The 24,480-nt window shown below is 35.6% G+C and overlaps 1 protein-coding gene across 2 annotated transcripts; it reads left to right on the top strand.

The window, feature by feature from the left end:
• LOC110767833 (two pore calcium channel protein 1) lies at positions 1 to 22,534 on the top strand. 2 transcript variants are annotated; one of them, XM_088250942.1, is made up of 24 exons: positions 1 to 449; positions 555 to 698; positions 804 to 911; positions 2,186 to 2,281; positions 3,452 to 3,582; positions 4,187 to 4,247; positions 5,471 to 5,637; positions 7,813 to 7,918; positions 8,091 to 8,168; positions 9,176 to 9,237; positions 9,649 to 9,721; positions 12,081 to 12,146; positions 12,255 to 12,398; positions 13,746 to 13,803; positions 14,172 to 14,279; positions 15,942 to 16,005; positions 17,176 to 17,344; positions 18,200 to 18,264; positions 18,387 to 18,477; positions 19,403 to 19,489; positions 20,603 to 20,680; positions 21,110 to 21,147; positions 21,248 to 21,355; positions 22,214 to 22,534. In XM_088250942.1, exons 1-23 carry the CDS (start codon positions 315 to 317, stop codon positions 21,333 to 21,335), a joined length of 2,217 nt encoding a protein of 738 aa, XP_088107068.1. In that variant the 5' UTR covers positions 1 to 314; the 3' UTR covers positions 21,336 to 21,355; positions 22,214 to 22,534. The 2 variants fall into 2 exon arrangements, with proteins under 2 accessions (XP_088107068.1, XP_088107067.1); XM_088250941.1 differs by having other exon boundaries at positions 16 to 449; positions 22,142 to 22,534.
• Positions 22,535 to 24,480: the final 1,946 nt, after the last annotated feature.

Below are 24,480 nucleotides of genomic sequence, written 5' to 3'. Positions count from 1 at the left end.
GATAGTATTGCTATGGGGCCCATGGCCTTTGCCGACATAAAACATTCAAAATCTACAGATTCAGACGGTCACGGGCCCCATTAGCCTTTGCCGACGTAAAACAGTCAAAATGTAGATTCAGAAGGTCACGTCCCATCCCCGATCCTCCACGTAATACTTCCGCGGAAAGAGTCCAGCCGAAAAAAGACGAAAAAAATGAAGATATTATTAAGCAGCAGACAAAGCGAGTGACAAACCGCCGCAATTAACGTAGTTCACTAGACGAAGCAACCCATTTTCCATTTTGGGTCGAACTCAAAAGCGCGACGAAGAAGATGGAAAATAAGCCTCTGCTCGGCGGCGAAGCCAGCGGAGTTCGTTCCGGCGATCGATCGGCGGGCTTCAGACGCCGCTACGATGCCATCACCTTCGGCTCTCGTTATCAGAAAGCTGCCGCACTCGTCGATTTGGTCTGACTCTCTCTCCTAATACCTTCTTTCAATCTTGCTCTTTACTCTTTGCTCTTTGAGTTGCAAATGCATTGCCATCATGGCTGAAATTGCAATAATCTGCAGGCGGAAGATGGCATTGGCTTGCCTGAGCAGATACTTGATCAAGAAAGTTTCCAGAGTGCTGCAAAGTATTACTTTCTTTATGTTCGATTTAGCTTCCTTTGGGCCTTCCTATATTTTGCTCTCCTAATGCTCAATTTCCTTGAGGTGAGTTTTTGCTTTTTTATTTATTTATAGTTATTTGGGGTTATTTATTTGTCCAATTTTAGTATCCCCTTTGATTGTTGCTTGGTGTTGGTTAATTCTGTGCAGAAACCTCTGTGGTGCGCGAGGTATACTGAATATACATGTAGTGACAGAGACTACTACTATCTTGGGGAGTTGCCATACTTAAATACTGTTGAGTCGCTTATTTATGAGGTAATTTTAGCTTTTGGACTCTCTTGCTATTGTAGTTTCTTACTGAACTTTCGAATAGAGTTCATCATAAATGTTGGATACCCCATTGGACATTGCTTTTAAAGATTTCAATGAGTTGTTTTAAGTTTACCATTTTAATACCTTACAAATTTTAGAACTCATTAGTTTACTTACGCTATATGTATATGTGGAAGGTGAAGTTCTTCAAAATGTTCTGTCCTTGTGTCCGGGAGTGGTGCAAAAATATTTGCACCACTCACATTCACAAGGCGCATATGGAATAGTTAAATCATGATAATTAAAACCCAACATGTGGAATTCAAATTGACATTGGAAGGTTGTAATTGCTTTCATTAGAACTTAGGGTCTCTTGATCTGATACATACAGTTGGTTGGTTTACCACTATCCCAAAAGTTTAAGCTGTTATAATGCTGGATAACAATTGCTTTGAGTTCTATTATTTAGCAATTAGATCACATTAACATTTGTTATCCGATTGAGATATTTTTTTCTCCTCTGAAGATGAATTAGGTTTTGTGTAATCCCCCAAGCACTTGTGGTAATATTGGAAGTCCAGTAGACAGTATCAATAAATTAGGGAGAGAATTATTATAACTCTGTACGGGTTTAATAGAATAGAACCTTAATTGGTTATATTTTTATTTCCAACAGACAGAAAACGTCATATATAATACGTCCTTGCATTATAGTTTTATTGAAAAAAAAACACTCTGCGATGAATTAACTCGAACCAGAACTTTAGATTTTCTAAATAAATAATATATTTCATTTTCTTCCCAATAATATTGGGATGCGGGTAAGGTAATAATTTTGAACATTGGTCTCACATTACTGGTATAGATGTTTAAGGATATTGATTATAAACTTTGTTTGACTATTATTTTCATGTTTCTAAACTTATCCAGTATTAGAATTTAGAGGTACCTTTTAATGACAGTACTCCTTAACAAGTAGGGCTAAATACCATTAGTATGCACAAACAAAATTCCATCTTCTAACAAACTGTAGTTAAAGTTAGAATGCATAAACAATTTATTAACTAATGTATATCTGTTGTTTACTTAGCAGAAATTGAATATGGAAAAGACTTTTTTTTCTAAGTGTAGCCTGACTGCCTGATCAGTGCTGGAAAGATGTGTGAAGATTCATGTGGTCTTTTTTTTATGTGTCTATTTTCTGTTTTATAATGCATTAGATAGCTAGTTTTCTATTATCTTTTTAAATTTGTAATATTTTACCTTTTCCTGTGCAGGGCATAACACTCATTGTACTCATGGTGCACATTTTCTTTCCAATTTCATACGAAGGGTTCCAGCTCTATTGGAAAAATCATCTTAATCGATTTAAGGTAGGTGTTTGGTTTTGGCTTTATTATTGTTGGCTGTAATTATGGTCTTGTAGAACCGTTTATGTGATTCAAATTGCGCTTACTTGATTTGCTGCTTGCCAAATCCAAATAATCTTTAGATGACTTGGTGGGTTGGGTGGGGGAGCTGTGGGTAGTTAGATCCTGGCTACTGTTGGTGCTACCTGTAACCAAGGATGACAATGTTGGTGTACAACTCAACATTTAGGCCAAAATGTCCCTTTTTACAAGTTTTAATTTTTCGGTCAAAGTTTTGATTTATTTAACTGTTATGCAATTCTTTATTCTATTAGAATCAACCATCTTAGCATCATTATTTCTTCAGTTTCATTTCTACCATAATGAATTTTTGGCCCTCAGTCTTGTGAAATTTTATTGCTTTTCCCGATGGCTGCTTGATGTTTGCTTCATAAGGAATGAAATATAATCCAAGAAGGAATTTACATGAATATTACAAAGTATGTATGTTTTTCATGTTTTATCACACAAGACATCTTCAATGTGCCTTTCATATTCAATATTCGAAATCTGTATACTAGACTTTTCTTCGTAATAGACGGCAGAAAAATATGGTCTAGGGTTCTGGGTTTTGTACAGATAGAAAGTTATCTTCTTACAAAAGACAACTAAGCAAAGAACCATCCAGCCAAGAATCCTTGATAAATTGATTTAGGCCTTTAGTCCTTTGTGACCAACATTTGGTTATTTCTAGAGGCGACAGTTGTACAAAGAAAGTGAACTGCTAAAATGGTAGTGGTTCATCTTTTCTAGGCATGTGTATTACAATATTTATTTCGTGCTTTTGGACTTACATAACTTTTGATATCTTCAGTCTTATAAATAAGGGAAAATATCTCGAATAGAACTTTTACCGTAACATGGTTCTCAGATAAACTGATTACATCGATTGAAAATAGCCCCAGAAAGTCTTGATATTGCATAAATAAAGTATGTCGATGTTGTCGATTTGCTACAGTAATAGTTCTATTCAATAGCTTTTCCCTATAAAGAGTTCAAAAAAGAGAGCAGTTTTTGGTGTAGAAATGATAAAATCAAGGTTGGATTTAATATTTTGATTTGTCCACGGGCCGGAAAACCCGTATGATAATTTTGTTCTTTTTAGTAACAAATTTGTTTGATTTTGATTTTCAGGTCATGTGCCTACTACTTTTGGTTGCTGATCTGGTGGTTTATTTTCTCTATTTGTCGCCAACGGCCTTTGATTCCCTTCCGCTCAGGATTGCGCCATACATCAGAGTTATCTTTTTCATCTTAAGCTTTAGGTATTGTGTGTAAAACTTGATTCATGTGTTTATTCGGTGTGGAGTACATAGTCATACAGGGAGATTCTTTCAAACTTGGTGGAAAAAAAGCCTGGGGCAAGAAGGGAGATTTTTCCATCATGCAGCCATCTTAGTTTTTTCTTTAGTTTTGCACAAGAAATGTACTTATATCAGTTTAAGCAAGGATGACCATGCAACCATGACATCTAATTTTTTTCGACTTATGCACAGGAATTTTGCTTATATAAATTTGAACAAAATTATTTTAAGGGACTGTAATTAGACCAAACATGATCATTTGGTTGAACTGTAATATCTTTGTATGGTTTAGCTCTTTGACATCATGTTAGGTGGTTTTTCTCATTGTTTTTTTGGGTAACATACCCGTTATGGAGGAAAATAAAGTAACTCTAGGGCAACATCAGATGTAGAGTTAGTTTGATGCTGCGGTTTTGATTTTTTTTAGTATTAACACGACACGAATTTGCAATATTGTACTTATATTAACAGTTCTTTTTATTGTTAACAACTTTATCTTGATTTAGTTTGATGCTGCAGTTTTGATTTTTTTTTTTCCTTTTTCCCATTTTACTTATCTTAATAGGGAGTTGCGGTCATGCATGCTCATCCTAGCAGGAATGCTTGGCACATACTTCAACATCTTGGTTTGTTAACTATCTATTGTTGTGCCATCATTTTGTTAGTTCCTTATTGTCTTACCTGCCACCTTTATTTACATTATTGGCCCCCTCTCCTGTAGCTTGTTGTGGGTAATGGAGGAGAGTCAGATTTTGGGAATAAATTGTGTTGGGAAAGTTGTCTTTCCATTATTTATTTCCCACTTTGTATTGAGCTTCTTTGAATTGCAATGCTGCCATCTCGTCTTTGGCAGTTCTCTCTTCACTTGGTGTTATTTAATTGAACTTACAATTTTATATAAGCTTCAATGCTAGGGAGTTCCAAGTATTTGCAGATTTGTCCTCTCTTATATGTAATGTCTCCTTGAGCTCGAGTCTAGTTGACCAAAGCTCATGGTCAGCTCATCCTTCTTGTAGCTTTTTCCTGCAAATCATTGTTCCTTCATTGGTACAGATAACCTGGATTCGCCCTCTGAGACATTTAAAGATCATTTGGATGGCCTGTATGCCAGCTGTGGTGCAAATTTTCTCTTGGGTGGTGGCTCATGGAAAATTAAATACCTGTTACATGTTGTAGAGAAGACACTTTGTATAGTTATCTCTGTCTTTTTGCGTGGTGTAAACTGGATGAGGAGAATGCAGACCACATTTTTCTGCACTGCAGGTTCATTACTCAGATTTGGAGAAACTAATAAATTTAGGTCCTACGTGTTCTACATCAATTTCAGGAGGTGTTTGGCTTGGTGTGGGTTTTCTCTAGAAACTGCTCTGTGTTGGTAGGGGGTTTCATGAAAGAAGGGGTTAAGGGTTTAAGGTTTAGGAATTGAACAAGGGAATCTTTAAAGACAAGGAAGAGGGTTTGGAGTCAATTTGGATAGAGTTAGACTTTTTGCCTCTTTGTCCAAACATTTTAGAGACATTTCTCTTAGTGCAATCCTTCTTGATTGGGGAGGAGCGTTGCACTGAGCCTGAGTGTATCTTGGGAAGCTGCTGGTTCTGGTTTTTTCCTGGTTGAGAGATTTTGTTCATGTATTGTAGTTTTTGTAGGTTGACCCTAGATTCTATTCATCTTTCCAAATTCTATTATTCTAGTTGCCATCAAAACAAAAAATTCTTACTTTCTGTTATCCAGTTCCTAAGGCTTCTGTGATGGTAAAGTTCCATCAGTTCTGTTTCAATATCAAAATTTTAGTTTTCAATGAATAAACTTCCTTTTTAGGCTTTGACTGTTTAATTTTCTTCAATTGCAGGCTCTAGGGCTTTTATTTCTTATGGTTGCCAGTTGGTTAGCCTATGTCATGTTTGAAGATACCCAACAGGGGAAAATATTATTTACTTCGTTTGGTACCACCTTGTATCAAATGTTCGTTTTATTCACCACGTCCAACAATCCAGATGTCTGGATACCTGCCTACAAGTAAGTGTTGTCTTGAAAATTGATTAGAATCTTACTCTTGTTTCTTTCTTTTGGTTTTGAGTTTCAACCAATAAAGTCTGGTTTGCTACTGCCAAGCGGAGAAATGTTAAATTTTGCTATAGATACTTTTCATGCTTTTCCAATTATTTTAGGCTCCATTTAGATGGAAGGATTTGAAAGAAAGGATTTTTATTTGACAACAAGGCTAAATTCGCTACAAAAACTCTACCACATTAGATTGAATGTATTTGAAATAACTAGATGTAGTACATTTGAAATGGATTTGAAATGACTACATGCAAGGAATCATTTGAAATCAATTTGTTTTCTTCCTTTCTTGTCCAAATCTTGGCATGCATGGATTGTAATAGTCTATGCAAACAATATTACCTTATAATCTCATCTAAATCCATAGATTTTGAATGCCTCCATCCAAATGGAGCTTTAGGGATTTGATTAGGGATTTTAATTTGAGTTGATTTGGATGGTATGTAACTCTTTGGAGATAGATGGGAATTAGGAAATATTGAAATCCTATTGCCTTTTTTAAAAACAATAAAAAAAATTATATCTCTCTTTCTCTTCCCTATGTTTAATTCTGAATTACCTAACCTCTTTTTGAAGAGGAAGAAACATTTACTAATAAAAATCAAACAATATAATCTGTGGACATGAAGTACACTTCAGAATACAGAATCAAACCCAAAAAAAAAGGGGAAAAGAAGAAAAAGTGAAAATCCTACAAAATGTTATTTGTTTAACAGGAACAACTAATCCCAACTTATTGTTGCCTTCCAATCTAATATGCTTCTGTCAAGTTTTGCATGATGCCCCTTTCTTTTGCTGGTTATCTAGCTGGTGGGTTTCTCGTCCACCTTGTTTTTGTACTGACTTTGGGCACTAATAAAATTTTGTTTTCGTGTACTAAAAGAAAAAAGGATTTCCAACAAGTCTACATCTCTAACACCATTAGATACAGAGGCCCGTAAGGATGACCAAACCTTCACACAGCTCTTCCACCTCAGCCCCTTTATGCTCTTCAAAATTTTTTCAGTTCCTTTCCATCCAAATCACCCATATTACCTTTAACCAAAGTTAAATAACAGTTGGGCGATGATGCACTTGATTGACAATTTCACCCTGCTCTCTGCACATCACTCACTAGTTTGGAGCTAAATGCTGATCTGGTCTTCTTTGTCGGAAGCTGATCACACATGTTTAGCTTCTCATGAGCAACTCTGACCTTGGGAGGGGCTTTTGCCTTCCATTTTATCTGAGCTGGTTCAAATCTTGAAACATTAATATCCTTTTCTAAGATGCCTGAAATATGATTTGCAGGTAAATTCCCCTGCACTTTCGAGTCTCTAAGATGCCTATTTGTTTAGTTAGCATCTGCTAGCTAGACTAGCGGACAATTTGTTCATTGTTCTCTTCGTCTTTAAGGAAATTACGTTTTTTTTATAAAAAAAACAATTTCCCCTGCACTTTCCATTCTCCATAGCCTTGAATTGGATCACTTTGTTGTCAATCTAACTGTCCATATGAGCTGGTTCAAAATTTATTTATAGACAGTTATCCTTCCGGAACCGTTATGAAAATTTGGAGGAAGTTTTTTTTCTTATTATTCTGTAATAATTTTTGAACATGTGGGTACTTTTAAAAAAATCAAGCAGGTATTGCTTTCATATTATGGACACATTATGGGATAAAAATCAATGAGAAATAAACAATTCAGCATAAATGCAAGAGAAAGTCAGCAGGAGGAAAGTCACCATGAAAAGTGAAGGGGAATCAGTCAAGCAATAGGCAAATCAACATAAATGCAAGAGAAAGAGGAAACTATATCCAGCCCTGTTGGAACAGAGAAAATAAAATTTTCTCTTTAGATGTCTACTTTAAAGTGCTTGTAGTGCATTTAGAGCTTTATTTATTTATTAAGTTCTTTTAATAGCATTTCTGGACACATTAGGATTTCTGGAAGTTTAACATTGGCATATTTTAGCTTCTAGAGATTGTTTATTCCTCTGCAAATTGGTATTAGAGTATTTGCACTTTTATTTTAGCTTCTAGAGATTGTTTACAGTTTTATTAATGTTTTCATATTACAGGATTTGCACTTTTATTTTGTTGGTGCCACTATTTAATGAAATGTTGTTATATTTATTTCTTATTTAGGGCTTCACGTTGGTATTCCTTGTTTTTTGTTCTCTACGTGCTGCTGGGAGTTTACTTTGTCACTAATTTGATCCTTGCTGTTGTATACGACAGCTTCAAAAGTCAGGTGTATTTCATTTACCTACTATGTGCACTTACGCATGTGTTTAACTACATGATTGCAACTGTTTTATTTGTATTTGGTCTTCACTTGTTTAGCTGCTGCTAGAGCTTACTACACTAGCAGTGTTGATGGAAAAAATATGAATGCACATTCTTATATCTTATTTGTTTTGTAGCTTGCAAAACAAGTTTCTGAGATGGATCAGTCGAGGAAAAGTATACTAAAAAAGGCCTTCAATTTATTAGATAAGGATGTAAGTAATGGTTGCCTCTCATCCTTAAGATCTTCCTTTGGACTGCTTTTCAATAACTTTCGCTGATTTCTTTCATACAGGAAATAAGAGATATGAGCATCTTTTATACATTTATTATTCAGTTTCTCATCTCTATATTTAGTGACTGCTCATCTATCAGACCTTTAATGCTTAAGAAAATAACGGAAAAAGGGAGTGGAAAATTTGAGGTTTGGGATAAGGTACAAGAGAAGAGGGGTAAGGAAGGAAGAGGGAAGCAAAACATATTTGCATTAAGATTGTTAGTTGGAATGTATAAAGATTGTGGGGCACAATGAAAAAGAAGGTAATAAAGAAAGTTATCGTAAATTGTGGTGCCGATATAGTGTTACCCAATAGTCATGTAAGAGAGAGTGGTCACCAAAGTGACTTTATTCTTTTCTAATCTGAAGAGGTGGTGAGTCCGGCAATCATCACCAAAGCCTTTTAGGCATGTAGATATGTGGCTTGAACATCAATCTTCTAAAAAATGTTTTATAAAATGGCGGCTGGATGGGGAGGAACAAGTTTGGGGAGGGTTCAAATTTATGAGAAAATTGAGAGCTTCAAAGAAGAAAATTAAGTTTACGGGTTGCTACACTGCCAGTTGGATTTATTGAATGCCAAGCAAAAGAAAACTACTAGTTCCATCTGAATTTTATTGTAAAAAATGTACTTTGTATGAGCATGTTTGTCTCAGATTCTGTAATTATAGTGAGTTATCTTTCCTTGAACTTCCATCCTTGTTATCAATTTTTTCTTTCTCCTTTTTCCCCCCGGGGAAAACACTGCTTATTTCATTTGTAGCAATTTCGTAGATCTTTACCTGGGATTGTAGGTAAAATATAATCATCACAATTATATTCACTTTTATATGGAAGTTTCTTCTGTTGCGTGTGGTGTGTTGATTATGTTTGAGACTACTGCTATTTTCATTTTGTTGCCATGTCGTAATTGGTCTAAGTGTTCCATCATTTTGTGTTTGACAGAAAGTTGGATCTCTCAATAAGGATCAGTGCATTCAACTTTTTGAGGAACTAAATAAATACAGGTTTTGATGATTCAATCTCATCCATATGCTGTCAATGTTCCATGTATAATTTTGAGGTCCTTTTGCTTGAATGTGAAAGTGAGTACTCAGTGTCTTACTAAGTTGACTGTGCCCCTTTCGTGCTTGCTGTACATATACATACCAACTAGTTATTTCTTATACTGTGTCAGTGTTACATTGTCCTGATCTATCTTGTGTTGTAAAATATTTGCATGTGTCAACTGCTAGTTTGTAGTTTTTATTATTTTGTGATATTGACCTCGCAAATGTTGAACTATGCCTTTGTTGAAATTTTGTTTAGGACTTTGCCAAAAATATTTGCATGTGTCAACTGCTAGTTTGTAGTTTTTATTATTTTGTAATATTGACCTCACAAATGTTGAACTATGCCTTTGTTTAAATTTTGTTTAGGACTTTGCCAAAAATATCAAGGGAAGAATTTGAGCTGATATTTGTTGAGCTGGATGACAGTGGTGATTTCCAGGTAGATTAATTTCTTTTAGGCTCTTAATTAGCCTAGTTTTTGGTATCTTTTATTCTTTAGTATGAATTTGACACATTCATTGTATTTTTTCATCACCTAGATTAATTTTATTGATTATTTTGTTTTCTAGTATTTATAATTAAACTAGAACTGCCCTTTTTTAGTACGTTGTGCACTTGACATCTAAATACAACAATCCACGGTTGTGGACACGAAACATTATGCTTGAGTGGATAACCCATGGGTAGAGAGTTTCGTAAATTTTAGTGAGTGATACTATGATGAGTTTTACAAATTTTACTTTGGCTCCAATGACATCCACACAATTGCTCTCCTAGCCCGCCTCCAAAAATTTTCCCTGACTTGCCCATTTTACCATCACATAGTCCATTTTTCAAATTTTCTTTTTCAAACATTCAAAATTTGGAGAAAATAGGTACTGACCGGCCAACGGTAGGGAGAAGGGAGAAGGGGGAATTTTTTTTTTTCTTTTTTCTTTTCATCTTTTAAAATTAGAGGAATGAGGGCAAATGATGCAGGGTTGTAGAGAGGAATTATCTAGGTGCCCCGAGAGCTACCATTGTGATAATGCGGTCCTTATGGTAATTCTGTGAAATTTTATAATAATGCACTGGTGCATGCCAAAGGGAGGTGTGGGGTTGTGTGACACACATCATTCCAACTCAATGAGCGTGTCACTTTTTAAAATCTTTTGTATGGATATCATTTTCCCATTTGATACAAACATTGATATGTATAATTAATTTATACAAAAATTAGTTATGCCAATTATAAGCAAGAAAATTGGCTTTCCAAGTAGAAATTGGGCGTGTTCTTAGTCAAGAAAATAAGCCAATTTCCTCTAACAGGGAAAAGTTGGATGAGGATTAACAATCGTTTTCCATTTATGATAAGTAGTACAAGCTCTCAACCATTGGTGTTACCGTTCATAAGGAGTTCATTCTTGTATTCTGATCACGAGGCACTTAAGTACTTGAATTCAGACGGGAAGTTGAATGTCCAATGTTCTAGATGGAGTTATTTCTAACAAGAGTATACCTTTTTTCTCAAACATAATACTGAAAAGGCTGGTTGATTCACTGAGTCATAATTCTTTGTCCGTGAAAGTTGTGGGATTTAAACATGAACTGTGGCAGGACACTAGTATGGATTTTATTCTGGGTCTTACAAAGACTATCAAAGGCTGTCAATTTTCTAGTTGTAGACAGACTTTCTAAAATTAGTCATTTCATTCCCTGTTTCAAGACTTTTATGCAGTCTACATCGCCATAATATTCTTCAAAGAGGTGTTGTATTTACATGGACAGTCATTAACCATAGTTTGTGATTGAGATGTGAAGTTCATGTGCTATTTGGGTGAACTTTGTTGAAACTATTGTGTACCAAACTTCTCTTCCCAGCCCTTTTCATCCTCAGATTGAGGGAAAATCCAAGGTGGGTGAACAGAAGGGTGATTGTTGAGACACTTAGTGAGAGATCATGTGACTAATTGGGATCTTATTCTTCCCATGACAGAATTTGCATAGTAGTTAACCCTATTCTAGTAATTGGTGGTGGGATCCATCTTGAGAAAATATGTTTTCGGTAAAACTAACCCTAGCTTACCCGAAGTAACTACAGAGAGAACACATTCAGTTTTAGTAAGAGTAAGATTAACATTTTTCATGATCCATTGATGCAACTCTTGGACTATTATCTAGAGTCTCAACTCTTCTGGTTTAGATTCAGCAGCATTTTGCCATGTAGAGATAAATTGTACTACAATCTTTGTAGATAAGTCTCATCACCGGTTGGGATCGTTGCACAATAACTAGTGTTTGTGATCTATATCTCCTGCTATGCAATACATTCATAATAGGAGATCTTAATTATGTTCCAGCACTAATCTCGCTCATTGTTAATTTGTTACTAAAGTACTGCCATGATTTTCCTATAGTTCATGATTATCTGTCCACAATATGAATTCCAAACTAACTTGTTTTGAGGGCTTACTGTGGAACACACTTCACACTTCTCTTACGGGCTTTTGGGAAAATCAGTTTTTTCCTCTGTTTAATTTTTGGCAGATCCAATCCGTTAAGGAATTGAAATAGTTAAATAATTCTCCTATTAAATCGTGAGTCTGCTGTTGAGATCTGGGTTTAACATATCTTTGCTAGTATCTTTCTGATTGATATTCTTATTATTTTTTCTATATACTGCCCTTCCTTTGATACATTTGCATGTTTGCATGTAACTTGTGTGTACTTTATATATTAAGTTTCTTTTGGTCACTATCATTTGTTAACTCTGCATCTCCCTGATTTATTTGCTGGACATTTATCTGTTTCACTGGTAGATCAACTGGGAAGAATTTACAGACCTTTGCAATGCCATAAGTTTAAGATTCCCGAAGGAGGATACTGTAAGTTGAATTGCTTAGATCCAAAAACACAAGAAAGTTGCTAGTTCATTTAATATGATGGTGAAGTGTTCTTATACAGGACTTTGGTGCTGTAAATTTTGGGTGCAGCCATCTTTGTTTGAAAAATTCCCTTCATTCTACCATTCAGTATTGTCTGAGAAGTTGAAGGCCTTCGTACGGAGCCCCAAATTTGGATACATAATATCCTTCATGCTCATAGTCAATCTGGTTGCTGTTATTGTCGAAACAACGGTATGGCTTGAAACTCAATAGAAATTACACAACTGCTCTACATAAATCAGTGTGCAGTGCGCACACATACGCTTGCACAAATACATGTATTTATATATGGAGCTTCTAAAGAGAGATCCCCTTTTACTATTCACCAAGAGGGATTGCAGGTTAGGCCAACCATTGATGCGATCCGATGATCCGAACTGTTTAATTTCTGGGACATCATTCAAGGATCATACTTGCAAAAAATCACTGAAATCTGAAATTATCAAGACATCTAACAATAACATAGCAGATGGACAAACACAATGTTTCCACTAAAACAGCGAAATGTGCATTATGATAATAAAATGCTCCAACAATCTTAGATTTTGCTAATTTTTTGTTGGGAAGATTCTAAAATGGGGACCCAAAATCTAGGAGGTTTGGATCTTTGAACCACATTGCAGAGTGCTCCCAACAATGGTATCCCTTTCAACTATTCATCCCTAGGGATCCCTCTTACGAAGTGGATTGATACAACATTTATCATTATATAACATTAAAAATTTGAATTGTCAAACTTTAATTGAGAATAAAGTTATACTAAATTTAAGGGTTAAATACCAAAATGGTTCCATGTTTTATTATGTTCAACTTGCTTCCTGTGTTTTCAATCTGGAAAATTCTGTCCTTGGGTTTGGAACTGTCAGGCAATGTGGTGCATTTCATTAAATTCCCTTATAATTTTTTTTAAAAATAAATAAAAGATATAACTATTTGAATTCAATTTAAAACAAAATAAATACAGCCTGAACTAATAAAAACAAGATTTAAAATTAAATAATTAAAAAGGAAAAGAAACCACCATCCCATCCCAGCCTGCCTCCCCTTCCCCGCCTATTGCAGCGGCCATCACCCTTCTGCCTTTCTCTCTCTCCCCCCGACAACAACTCACCATACTGTCCAACTCGACCCCCAGCCACTTTCCCCACCAAGGCCACAACGCCATGCCACACCCAGCTCCCATTTGCCCCATCCCCAGCGGCTCCCTCAGATCTTCCACCCGATCTACAGCCCCATCTCTGCCCACCTGGTCATCGTCCCACTCCACCCAATCCTCACACCCCTCTGTCGTGCCCCTCCACCAAAAAGACTACTGATATCTATTCTTGCCAATGCAAGAAAACTATCTCTTTCACCTTTTGTTTTTATCTGCATTCATGTTTCATTATTTACAAAGGGTTCAATGGAATGTTGTGCCACTTTCTTGTTAACCATGGTTTGAATAATTTGAACATTTTATGGCTCATTATTAATTGCTGTTATTATTTATATATCGGCTTGTATTGCGATTTATGTTAATTTTGAATTTGGTGGTTTCAGCTTGATATAGAAAACAATACTGGTCAAAAGGCGTGGCAAGCGTTAGAGTTTGTCTTTGGTAAGGGCTTCCTACATCATTAATTCTTCTGGTACTGTCTTCCTTGGAATAGGAGTTGAATAATGATGCATTTAGTTTTGAATATGTGTATAGCCGTTTAAATTTCAAAATGTTCTAAAACTTGTGGCCTGGGGTTATTATATATATATCAAAGAAAGCATAATCATATATTCCAACCAGTTAAGTACTTCAATTCCCAGTTTTCGGCTGCAGATGAACACAATTAGAGTACATTATCTGGTCGTTATTGACAATCGTATGCATTTTCTTTAGTTTTCTCTCAGCCAGTTGTTGATGTCAGTTATTGAGAGCTATTTCTGGGGACCTTAGCTTTAAATTGTTCAAATGGTTTGTTTTGTGTCCCACAGGGTGGATATATGTACTGGAAATGGCTCTGAAAGTCTATTCTTTCGGATTCCAGAACTATTGGAGGGATGGTCAAAATCGCTTTGATTTTCTGGTCACATGGATAATAGGTAACCATTACGGACAATCACATACAATGTTTAAAATTTTAATGATGAATGAAGTGCAATAGTTCTTTTGCACGTGTACCCTCTTATAAATTCTATTATTTGGTCATTGTCTTGAATTGGTTTATAAAGCAACAGGATAAGAAAAATGTTTAAGACAACATGTGGCCCAAAGAGGCTCTTGGTAGGGGAGATCTCTATAGGGTCCTAATCTTCATGGGAAGCACTATTAAGTGACTCACAAGTACAAAACTGCATGACCCAGAAGGACATATTACTTGCTAAGCATGCCATCTCTAAAACCTCACATTACCTACACTACACATATATCTGAAAAGATTCTCTTTTTAATTTAATCTAAGCTTAATTATTGTTTTGCTTACTATCATCTGAATCTCACTTTCTCCGCTGAATTTTATTTTGTCTCACTTAAACCCCTGAATTTAACTTCCATGTCTGACATTTTCCACTTCCGTTAAGTCTGTCAACAAATTTGTGAAGTTTGATGACATGGCACAACTGGGTTGGTTTTTTTGGCCTACATGTAATCTTTGTTGGCGCCAAGCGGACAAACAATTACTAAGAAATTCTTTATGAAAATTCTTATCTTTTAAAAAAATTAAAACAAAATAATACTAAGTTGAAACAGAAAATTTTAAATAAAATAGAAAAACCAAAACAATCCCCTGCTCGCTGGACACCTCTCCCTCTCTCTCTGCATACTCGATCGACAGAGAGCAAATAAATTCAACTTGGAAGAGACAATTAATAGCACTTAAGGTTACAGAGGGCTGTGGCAGCCTATGAGGAGTTGGATAACAGTTGAGGGACTTCAATAACGCCATTGAAGAGGAAGAGAGAGGGTTTTTTTTTTGGGGGTGGGGGGGTTGGGTGGTGAAGTTGGTTTTTTGTTTATAATTTGGTAAATGATCTTAAAAATAATTTCTAACATATCAAGATCTTTGAAGTATTGTTCAATATATAACTTTGACTTTTTTTCCCCACAAACTATTTTGCATATAAGTCGTCATGATAGGTGTAATTCGCTGAATTTTAGGTTGACTTTGGACTGTATCTAGAACCGTGGGATGATTGTAAGGGATTACTTACCTATTTTATACCTCTCTGTATAGCTATTTGCTGCTTTTACCGGACAATAATATGCATCAATTAAATCCCCATTTTCTCTATTTTCAGCATTCTTATTAGACCAAATTGATTTTTACCTTCATTTTCGACAAGTTCAGAGTGAAGAATTTTAAAGATGATATTCTTTAAGTCTGTCATATATGTTTTTCGCTGATTGTTGTGGCCCCATTCAACATTATGTGTGTCTTTCTTTGTAAGCATTGCCCTCCCCTCCCGTCTCCCTATTTGGTAATTCACTGTAAATTGCATAGGTATTTCACCTTTTCAAGAATCTCATGTTTCGAACTGGGAAGTTAAAGCAGTAAACCCGAACTTTCGGACTAGATATCAGTCTGGGAACACATCGGAGCAAGAAACCTAACTAAAAAGATGTCATTTACATTTATTAACTTGATATGTGCAATCATGTTTTTAACGTATTATTTATATTGCTAATTAAATTTGGATTTTGTGCATCTTTCTTATCATTATTAGATTGCATAATATATCTATGACGAATGATTATCACTTTTGCAGTTATTGGAGAAACTATAACTTTTGTGACTCCCGACGGACTAATTTTTTTCTCAAATGGAGAATGGTAGGGGCAATCTAATTCTTATACTCTGTGCTATTAGCTTTCCTATATTTCCGCTTTTTACTGGTTCTAATTTTTTGTTGCTGAACTATCTTCAAGCCAGAGATTTCTTGTAGGCTCGGAGTTCTTGTGTCTGCAATCTTAGGTGCAAGACTCCAAGCAGGATTCTTTCATGTGCCTAGAGTTTAGGCACATGACTCCAAATAGGAGTCTTTCATTGTCCTATAAGTGCAAGACTCCCAAGTATGGGTCTTCTTGTGCCAGATTTTTGTAGGTGAAAGACTCTTGCCTATAATGCTGCACACCCTTATGACTTGGCACAGGCCCGTATAATTACGAGCGTTCATGATGCATATCACCCTTATGTAACATTCTTGCATAAATGAATCAGGTAGATAGAGAGCCAGAATCTAGGATATTGTTGTAATCTGGATGAGGAGAGTGGATCATATGTTTCTCCTTATTCCGTACATGTGTGGTGTAAGCTGTTTAAGGAAATTAATGCATGCTAGGTCATTCCAAAGGGGTGTTTCGAGTTATTGAGCATTCTTTTTAAGTCTTTAGAAAGGGGAGAAAAGCCAAACTTGTAGGGTTGTTTGGGTATTTCCAATCTTTTGGGCGGTTTGGATGCACATAATAGAGAATTTTCAAGGACTAGAAAAGGGGTTCTTGTGGAATTTGTTTCGGATCAAATTAGATTTTTGTCAGCATTGCGGGCCTCAGTGTCTGCAGATTTTAGGGGGATTCATTTTTCATGCTTTCTGTTGGATTTGCTAGCTGTAATTGCATGACATTTTCTTGTAATTTGTTTTGTTGTGATTCAGTTTGTTCTGTGATGATGTGAATTCTGTTGTCAGATTAGAGTGTTTTGGCCTTTTTTCTTACTGTAAGGTATCTGTGGATGTTTCATCCCCGTTTTTGTACATGGCTTTTTCTTTTGATAAAGTTTCTTTCTTTCAAAAAAACCAAGGCATTAATGTAAGATAAATTTATAGTTTAGGAGCATTCGCCATTCATTCATATCTATAGTTATGAGCATTCGCCATTCGTTCATATCTATAGTTATGAGCATTCATGATTCTTACTTTGTTAGAAAGATGTTCAATTAGGTTTTTGTAAACACTTTGTACAATTTCATGTATCTAATTGAATTTCTGATTTTCTTGTTCACAGGATTCGCTACCTTCTCATTGCAAGAATGTTACGATTGATTAGGATCCTGATGCATGTCCAGCGTTACCGAGCATTTGTTGCCACATTTTTAGCTCTCATACCAAGTTTGATGCCGTACCTTGGGACCATATTTTGTATAATGTGCATCTATTGTACACTTGGGGTACAGGTAATACAGTGCTTTTTTAAACTGTCATTTGTAACTTTTTTTGGTCTTTCATTAAAAAAAGAGGACAAAGGGTTCCTCTGGCCCAACAGACCAGACTAGCAAACTCTAGAATTTAAAATAGCAACCAAAAAGCTACAAATAATAATAATAATAATAATAATAAAACTATCACAACAATACTCTAAGGCACTACAGCTTTCCAATAAGACGTGTTCTTTTTAGTCATACAAAAAGTAAAAGATAACATTTTCCTTTTACTTGAATGATGTCACATACTTATTGACTCTATTATCTATATATCTACCGTCCCAAATTGAGGTCTTATTATTATTATTATTATTATTTATTTTCTTATTTGTAAAGAAAGGCTGAAAACTTCTACATATTTTACCATTTGAGATACAAAAATGAAGCTCATTTTCATTCAAGAGTACTGCTATAAAACCAAGATAAATAAACTGCTATAAAACCAAGATAAATATCAAAATTCTGGATACCAACTGATGTTACAGCATTTCAATTGTTCATATTTGTTCCCACTCTGAATCAAACTTATGTCTAATGTCTAAGATACTGTGATTATCTGCCCTATGATTTTTTGACCAAAATTGAGGAATACTTTTGGTGCCTCTAGTATTCTTATTTATTGAATGATTTTATTCTCAGTTTGAAAGGTTCCATGTTGTCTAAGGCAGACAGTGGTTCCTGAATCCATTTGTAATTATATGGCATGGCATGTCATCCAAACCCCTTTGTAATACACTTACGTTTCTGAAACTATAGTACAATCAAACCTTCAACCTTTATACCAATTTTTAGCAATCCCTAAGGATTTCTTTATTTTCTAATTTGTAGGTATTCGGTGGAATTGTTAATGCGGGAAATGCCTCTTTGGAAGGAACAGATTTTTATGAGAATGAGTATCCTTTGTCATTGATGGGACTCCTTTCGATAAACCTGCGATATTTGGTAGAATATCAAACAGGATTGCTATTATCTCCTTGTTAAATGTTGATTCGTTGACTCTTCTTAACATAATCAGCTATTTACTTTTCAACTTCAATGACTACCCAAATGGGATGGTGACACTTTTCAATTTGCTAGTCATGGGGAACTGGCACATTTGGATGGAGGTATATAAATGTCTCTATTTTTTTGTATTTTTTTTAGTAACATATCCCATATTTTCCCCCCTAGCCCCCATTAGCCCCACTGGATGGGGCAAAGAGAAATGCCCTTTTCTTTATTAACTTGGCAATTCTTAGGACCTATCTGAATGCAGAGACGAAAAATCCTGGGAATCTGTCATAAACAAATCATGCGTAACTGAAAGCCAAATGGTCTGTCTATCTGTAGTCCATAGTGGATTGGACTGGTTATTTTAAATACCCTGTCTTAAACTTTAAATCTGTGGGTGATAGATCAGAGCAGAATATCCTTGTTTGCAATTTTTTTTAGGATGCTTTTCTATTGGATGTGTAGTGCTCATCCTTCTGTGTTTCCTTCACTGTGGGTTGGTTTACTTTGATGCCTCTAGCTTAATTATTTCTTTATATTTCTTGCATAATTTTGTTATTATACATTTCTTGCACATTCCACTTCATTTGCTGAACCACATATGGTTGATGGAGCAGATTTCAGAATTCAGACTTTTTAAAGTTGTTCAGGAGCACTTTGGCCTCGTTTGGTTGTAGGATAAGTAGTAGGATTGATTTAGCTTAATCCAATACTATGTTTCGTGCTAAGAACTGAATGTGGATAGGATGAAAGGATAATCCCACCATAATCCCATTACTCCAACCCCTTTGACCTTGGACCCAAGACCCGGGAACCAGGACACAAACCCAGGACGCTAGTGCTGATAAATGATATTTATCCTTTCTATCCAATGTAATACATCTTACCTCCTAATCCAATCTAATCCTAGTCACCAAGCATGGCCTCCAAGCAATTATAATCATTTTTGCCTCATATTTGTATTGAATCAGATAATGTGGTTGGTCAAAGAAGAAATAATTGGCTATTCTGTCACTAATCATTTATGTTTTACTATTTCAGGGTTACAAGGAATTAACAGGAACTTGGTGGAGCGTGGCATATTTTGTCAGCTTTTATCTTATAACTGTCTTACTGCTATTGAATTTGGTGAGCTACAAAAATGTTACTGCAATATCTCATCTGTACTTATTACATGCATGCATGCAAATATATCCTATATGCATGAATGCGCATGCAATGCATACAAATGTATGCCTCAGATTTCACATTGGGTGAAACAATCCTCTTCTGAATAAATTTTTCTATGAACATTATAAAATTGCAACTAGGGAGTTGGAAGCTCCGCTCCAGTTCCATTCCTTATCTAAGGAGCATAAGCTCTTTCCAACAATGATTGGGGAAAAAGGCTGCTATCACCTCACTCAGACTTGAAATTGGACTGAGCATATGGAGTTGAAAGATGAAATATAACAAGTAAACTGCGGGCCTTGTGCTTTGCGGAGAGAAGCGAGAGAAGAAAAAAAAGACGGGGGTGGGGGTGAGGGGAGCAAGGTCTATCCCAATCTCACATGGATTGGTGGCAAATCCACACCTCGTGCCCTATGAAAGTGCTTTTATACTACCTAATTTCCTAACACTTGGCATAGTAGAAGACTGTAAATTTTAGTCCATAGGCATAAGGTACCCGCAAACAAGAAAATCGTTTATGATAAACTCAGTCGATGCATGGGTAAAGTTCTCAATGAATTAAATTCAGTCAACTTGGAAGAGGGATTCTCAGTTTCTTTTTTAGTTTGTTTCTTGATTATAATTCGCACTAAAGCCTTTGAAACTAAGATGCATACTAGACAGCAGTATATTTCAGGGTACTGAATCATTCTCAGTACAATTTCTTTTCTTCATATTATATTTTTTTGAAAAGAGAAGAAGAGATATATCTTTTTCTCTATATTTTATTGTTTTAAAGCATCAAAATGAGGTTGGTAAGCTTTTTATTTATCTGTTGGTTAGCAAATGTTGTAAGTAAAGAAATTTGAGATTCTACACATCTATATGCGAACTCAATCATTGGAAATGGTGTGATGATGGCATTTGTAGGAACACTTTAATCAGAAAGATTGAATGAAGTGGTCTTAGATACTGAGGCTGCCTTGTACTTAGCATGGGTGTTTTGTGTCTCATCATGCATATCTCTCAGTTTCGCTAAAGATATAACAGAAAGTAAACCTGAATTTTTTTATAAAAAAAATGTAATTTCAGGTAGTAGCTTTTGTCTTGGAGGCTTTCTTTGCTGAAATGGATCTTGAGACATCAGAAGAATGTAAAGGAGATGAGAAGGTAAGTATATTTTGGGTTGTTATTCATGTGAGCCCTGTTTTTGTCTTCATTTATGCTGTTGGGACTCCTTGTCTAGACATATATCAAATGTACATTTTCAAATTATAACCCATAAATTCCCTGATGTCGGATCAAAACTATTAATGCATTAAATAGTTGATGTGACAGCTGGCTAATTTGAATTGACTTCTATGGTCTCTATAAAGAGACAGCACAAGTAGTTTTCTAATAATTTCTGAGCATTATAAGGGTTGACCTCATGCCAACCCTGAAATTTTAGGATGAAAAAATTCTTGCTGGGTTGGAAGCTTAGAATCAACCCTGAAGTTTTTCATTTTTCCTGCTTTTATGGAGTCATGTATAATAGACCTGTGGTCATTATCAATTCAGTGCTACTAAATGAGTTTAAATCTGTCTTACTTTATTTAGGAAGTGGAAGGAGCAAAAGATCGACGTCGATCTTCGGGGTATGTATTTCTAAAAAATTGTGGCTATGTCAAGTTGTTACCTAAGCCTATTCTTAAAGTGTTACAGATAGTCTAAACTCAAATCTTGCATTTTGTGCAGCTCCAAAACTCAAAGCCAGAGAATTGATGTTCTTCTCCACCATATGTTGAGTGCAGAGCTAACTGAGACGCAGCCCTCTAATGCGTAGCTTCTTATATTTCCATTGTGGTAACGAATTCCTTTTTATCTCAAGTCGACTGTTAAAATATTTAGTTCTTTCAAAAATTTCTCCTATATCATCTGATCTTGAATATGAATGCACCGTATTGTGGATTAATGAGTTATATTTTTCAAATGGGTGCTTCTACTCATACACCACTAAAAACTTTATTGAATGTCAAATTTGTCCTTTTTGTGAAAGAACAAACTAATGACAAAGGCTATTTGAAAATCATTTTCGTTTACTGTTCATACCCCCCCCCCAACCAATAAGGTGAGTGAGAAAAACATTATAATTGACAACTTAGGCTAAGCCACAATTTTTCCTGATCTTAACCTGATCCAAATTAAGACCAAAAAGCCTGTCAAGCTCAAGATATGTTGAACGAGCTGGTGGTCTAGCCCTCCACCCAGGCATAGGGTCCTGGATTGACTGCTGGTTAAGTTGGAGCTCTGACAATAGAAATCATGGGTAACTAAGAATATCCTGATAATTATGGCAATCAAAGATATAGCTTCAAATTGTGGGTGCCAGGAATTTTTCATTTTAAGATTCTATGTTTAATAGGACTTGTACAACCCTTGACTTCCGGTATCGTAATGCCTTGGCTGAGTGGTGTCAGACTGCAATTAACTTCGATTGTGGTTCTCTCCTTAATTTTTGGGCATTGTCGATACAGTTTTCAGCTAAATGATCATAGCATTGACATAGCGTAAGTTTTGTTTTAGGCATCCCATCAATTAGCTAGGTTGGTCATGTCGACTTATATTTAGCATTTATGTGATTCTTGCCAGATTGTGTTTATGGGACTATAGAAACAGTGAAGGAAATACCGACTCAAGAAGGCTACCTGTCTATGTCTTCAGATTCTCGTGCTGGTCTGAGAATGAAATCTTTTTGGAAGTGAGACCTTGCTGGAGACGAATACATCGTTGTTGTGCAATGGACTATGTTCCCGTTTAGGTTCGATCAACGAGTGCTTTTACCATGACCCTGTTTCTGGTAATTTTTGTTTTCTTTCCTTTACATTTTTGCTACGGATACACACATTTTTCATCAAATTTGTAAATTTTTTGTAATGTTAATTGATTGTGCAAGTAAAACCACTAAAAGGTATATGGCGTTATGAGTGGCATCTCCTGTAAACACTTTGTATATTTTCAATACATATATATTTTTAATCTTTATTTAGTATTTTAAAGTCAATTAAATTAGCAATTTATCCAGAACCTCCTTTGAATTTAGGGATTCTCACATATGTTTGGAATTTGTTTTAGCAGTTCCAACTTATTTATTCCTGGCATTTTGGGATCTCTAGTAAGAGGGTGGCAGCAGGAAGCCAACTAATTCATTCCCAAAGGTTATAATGCAGTTACAAAGTTCAAATTCTAGCTTTTGGGGTGAAATTTTTTGGACTGTTGGACGGAGAAAGAGAGAAATTGCAATCTGACTGTTCTTTTTGTTCGAATATAAAAGCTTTCATTGAATTGGACAACTATAAATAAATTAAATGATAGGACAATTGAAATCTGAGTGAAAGCTTCACCTGCCAAATTAACTTGAGAGATGGATTGCGTGGAAGAGGTTGCAGCTTTGGGTGATGTTGGTATATGAAGTAGTGTGTATGCAGAGGGTGGGGGGAGGGTTGGAAGGAGTGGTGGAAGTCCTGGGATAACAATAATTAAGGTTTTTTTTTTATTGGGTGATAATTATGTTGGTTTTAAAATTGTAATTTTTAGGTTATAGAGAATTGACAGAAATGCCCTTAAATTTAAAGGAAAGTTTAAAATAATTAGACATATGTGGTATATTGCAACACTATAAAGTTCAGATGGCTCATAATAAAAATTAAAAGTGGTAATTGCACTCACCTAAAAAGTCGTGGTATTTATGCAAATTTCCCTAATATTTATCAGAAAGAGACATCTATCTATAAATTAGTGATGGTGGCGGAGGTGGTGACATCAATTGCGATATTGGTAGTAGGGCTACTAGTGGAAAGTGGTGGTGGTGATGGCTATGACAAGGTCAAGGTGGTAGTGGTGATCGTATCAAATAAACTCTCATTCAATTAGGATTTTAGAAATGATAACTAATTGAAGTTTCAATTTATGACCTTCAGGTCTTAAGGGCTTTTTATTTTATTTTATTTTATTTTTTATCCATATTGAAATTCTAAAATCATAGGGTTATTCTTCGAGTGCCAAAAGTTATTCCAGAGAAAATCCTTGATAATATGATAACCAAAAATATTGTAGAAATAAATATTACATTTTGGCATATGGGTGGTTCTGAGATTTTGGGGCCTTGTGTAGATTAAAAAATAAGGCCTTCTAAAACATTTTTTCTCTGGATCACCTCAAATCATTAATTGAGGTGATTTAGAGAAGAAAAAAAAATGTTTTGGAACGCAGCTCAAACCATTAATTAATTAGTTAGTTTGGGTGCATATTTTTGCTCCATTAGTAAATTAGGGAATCCTTGTTTATTTGCCAAGTCTACAAGACATAGGACACCAATTGGACATAAATATATGAAGATATGGAGAGATTGGCATCTACTTCTTGATTTATAGGTATTGGACATGGGAGAATATATAGGCGCCAACCTAGCTGGCTACAAGACCTCAAATGATCAAATATATATATTAAGTGCTGAATTCGGAGGATTAATTCCCCTAAGGTCGTTGAATTATAGGCATCGACTTTCTAGACCTTCTCATCATTGAAATACACTTCTGTTTGTGGTTAAGGTGGACGTGTGTGTGTGTATATACATGCATATAAGGTGTGTTTGAGAGAGAGAGAGAGAGAGAGAGAGAGAGAGAGAGAGAGAGAGAGAGATGAGAAGCATGGAAGGAGAGGTAATGCTGGGCATCCCTGCAGAGAAAGCATGGGAAATGTACAGAGACAATGACATCATTAACAAAATAAACCCTGAAATGCTCATGAGTGCTGAATACATTGAAGGAGACGGTCGCCCTGGAAGTCTCAGGCTCTTCAAACTCGGTCCGGTAACTCTCTCTGTCTCTGTATGTGCTTTATTCAAGTCATTACATATTAACCAAAGCTATATCTATGTAAATATTCATGTGGATGAGGCCAGCCTCGACAGAACCCTCCGCTTGTGTGCT

Source organism: Prunus avium, chromosome 3 (assembly GCF_965620075.1).
Source record: "Prunus avium chromosome 3, drPruAviu1.hap1.1, whole genome shotgun sequence".
NCBI lineage: Eukaryota > Viridiplantae > Streptophyta > Magnoliopsida > Rosales > Rosaceae > Prunus > Prunus avium.
This window is presented reverse-complemented; position numbering and strand designations above follow the sequence as displayed.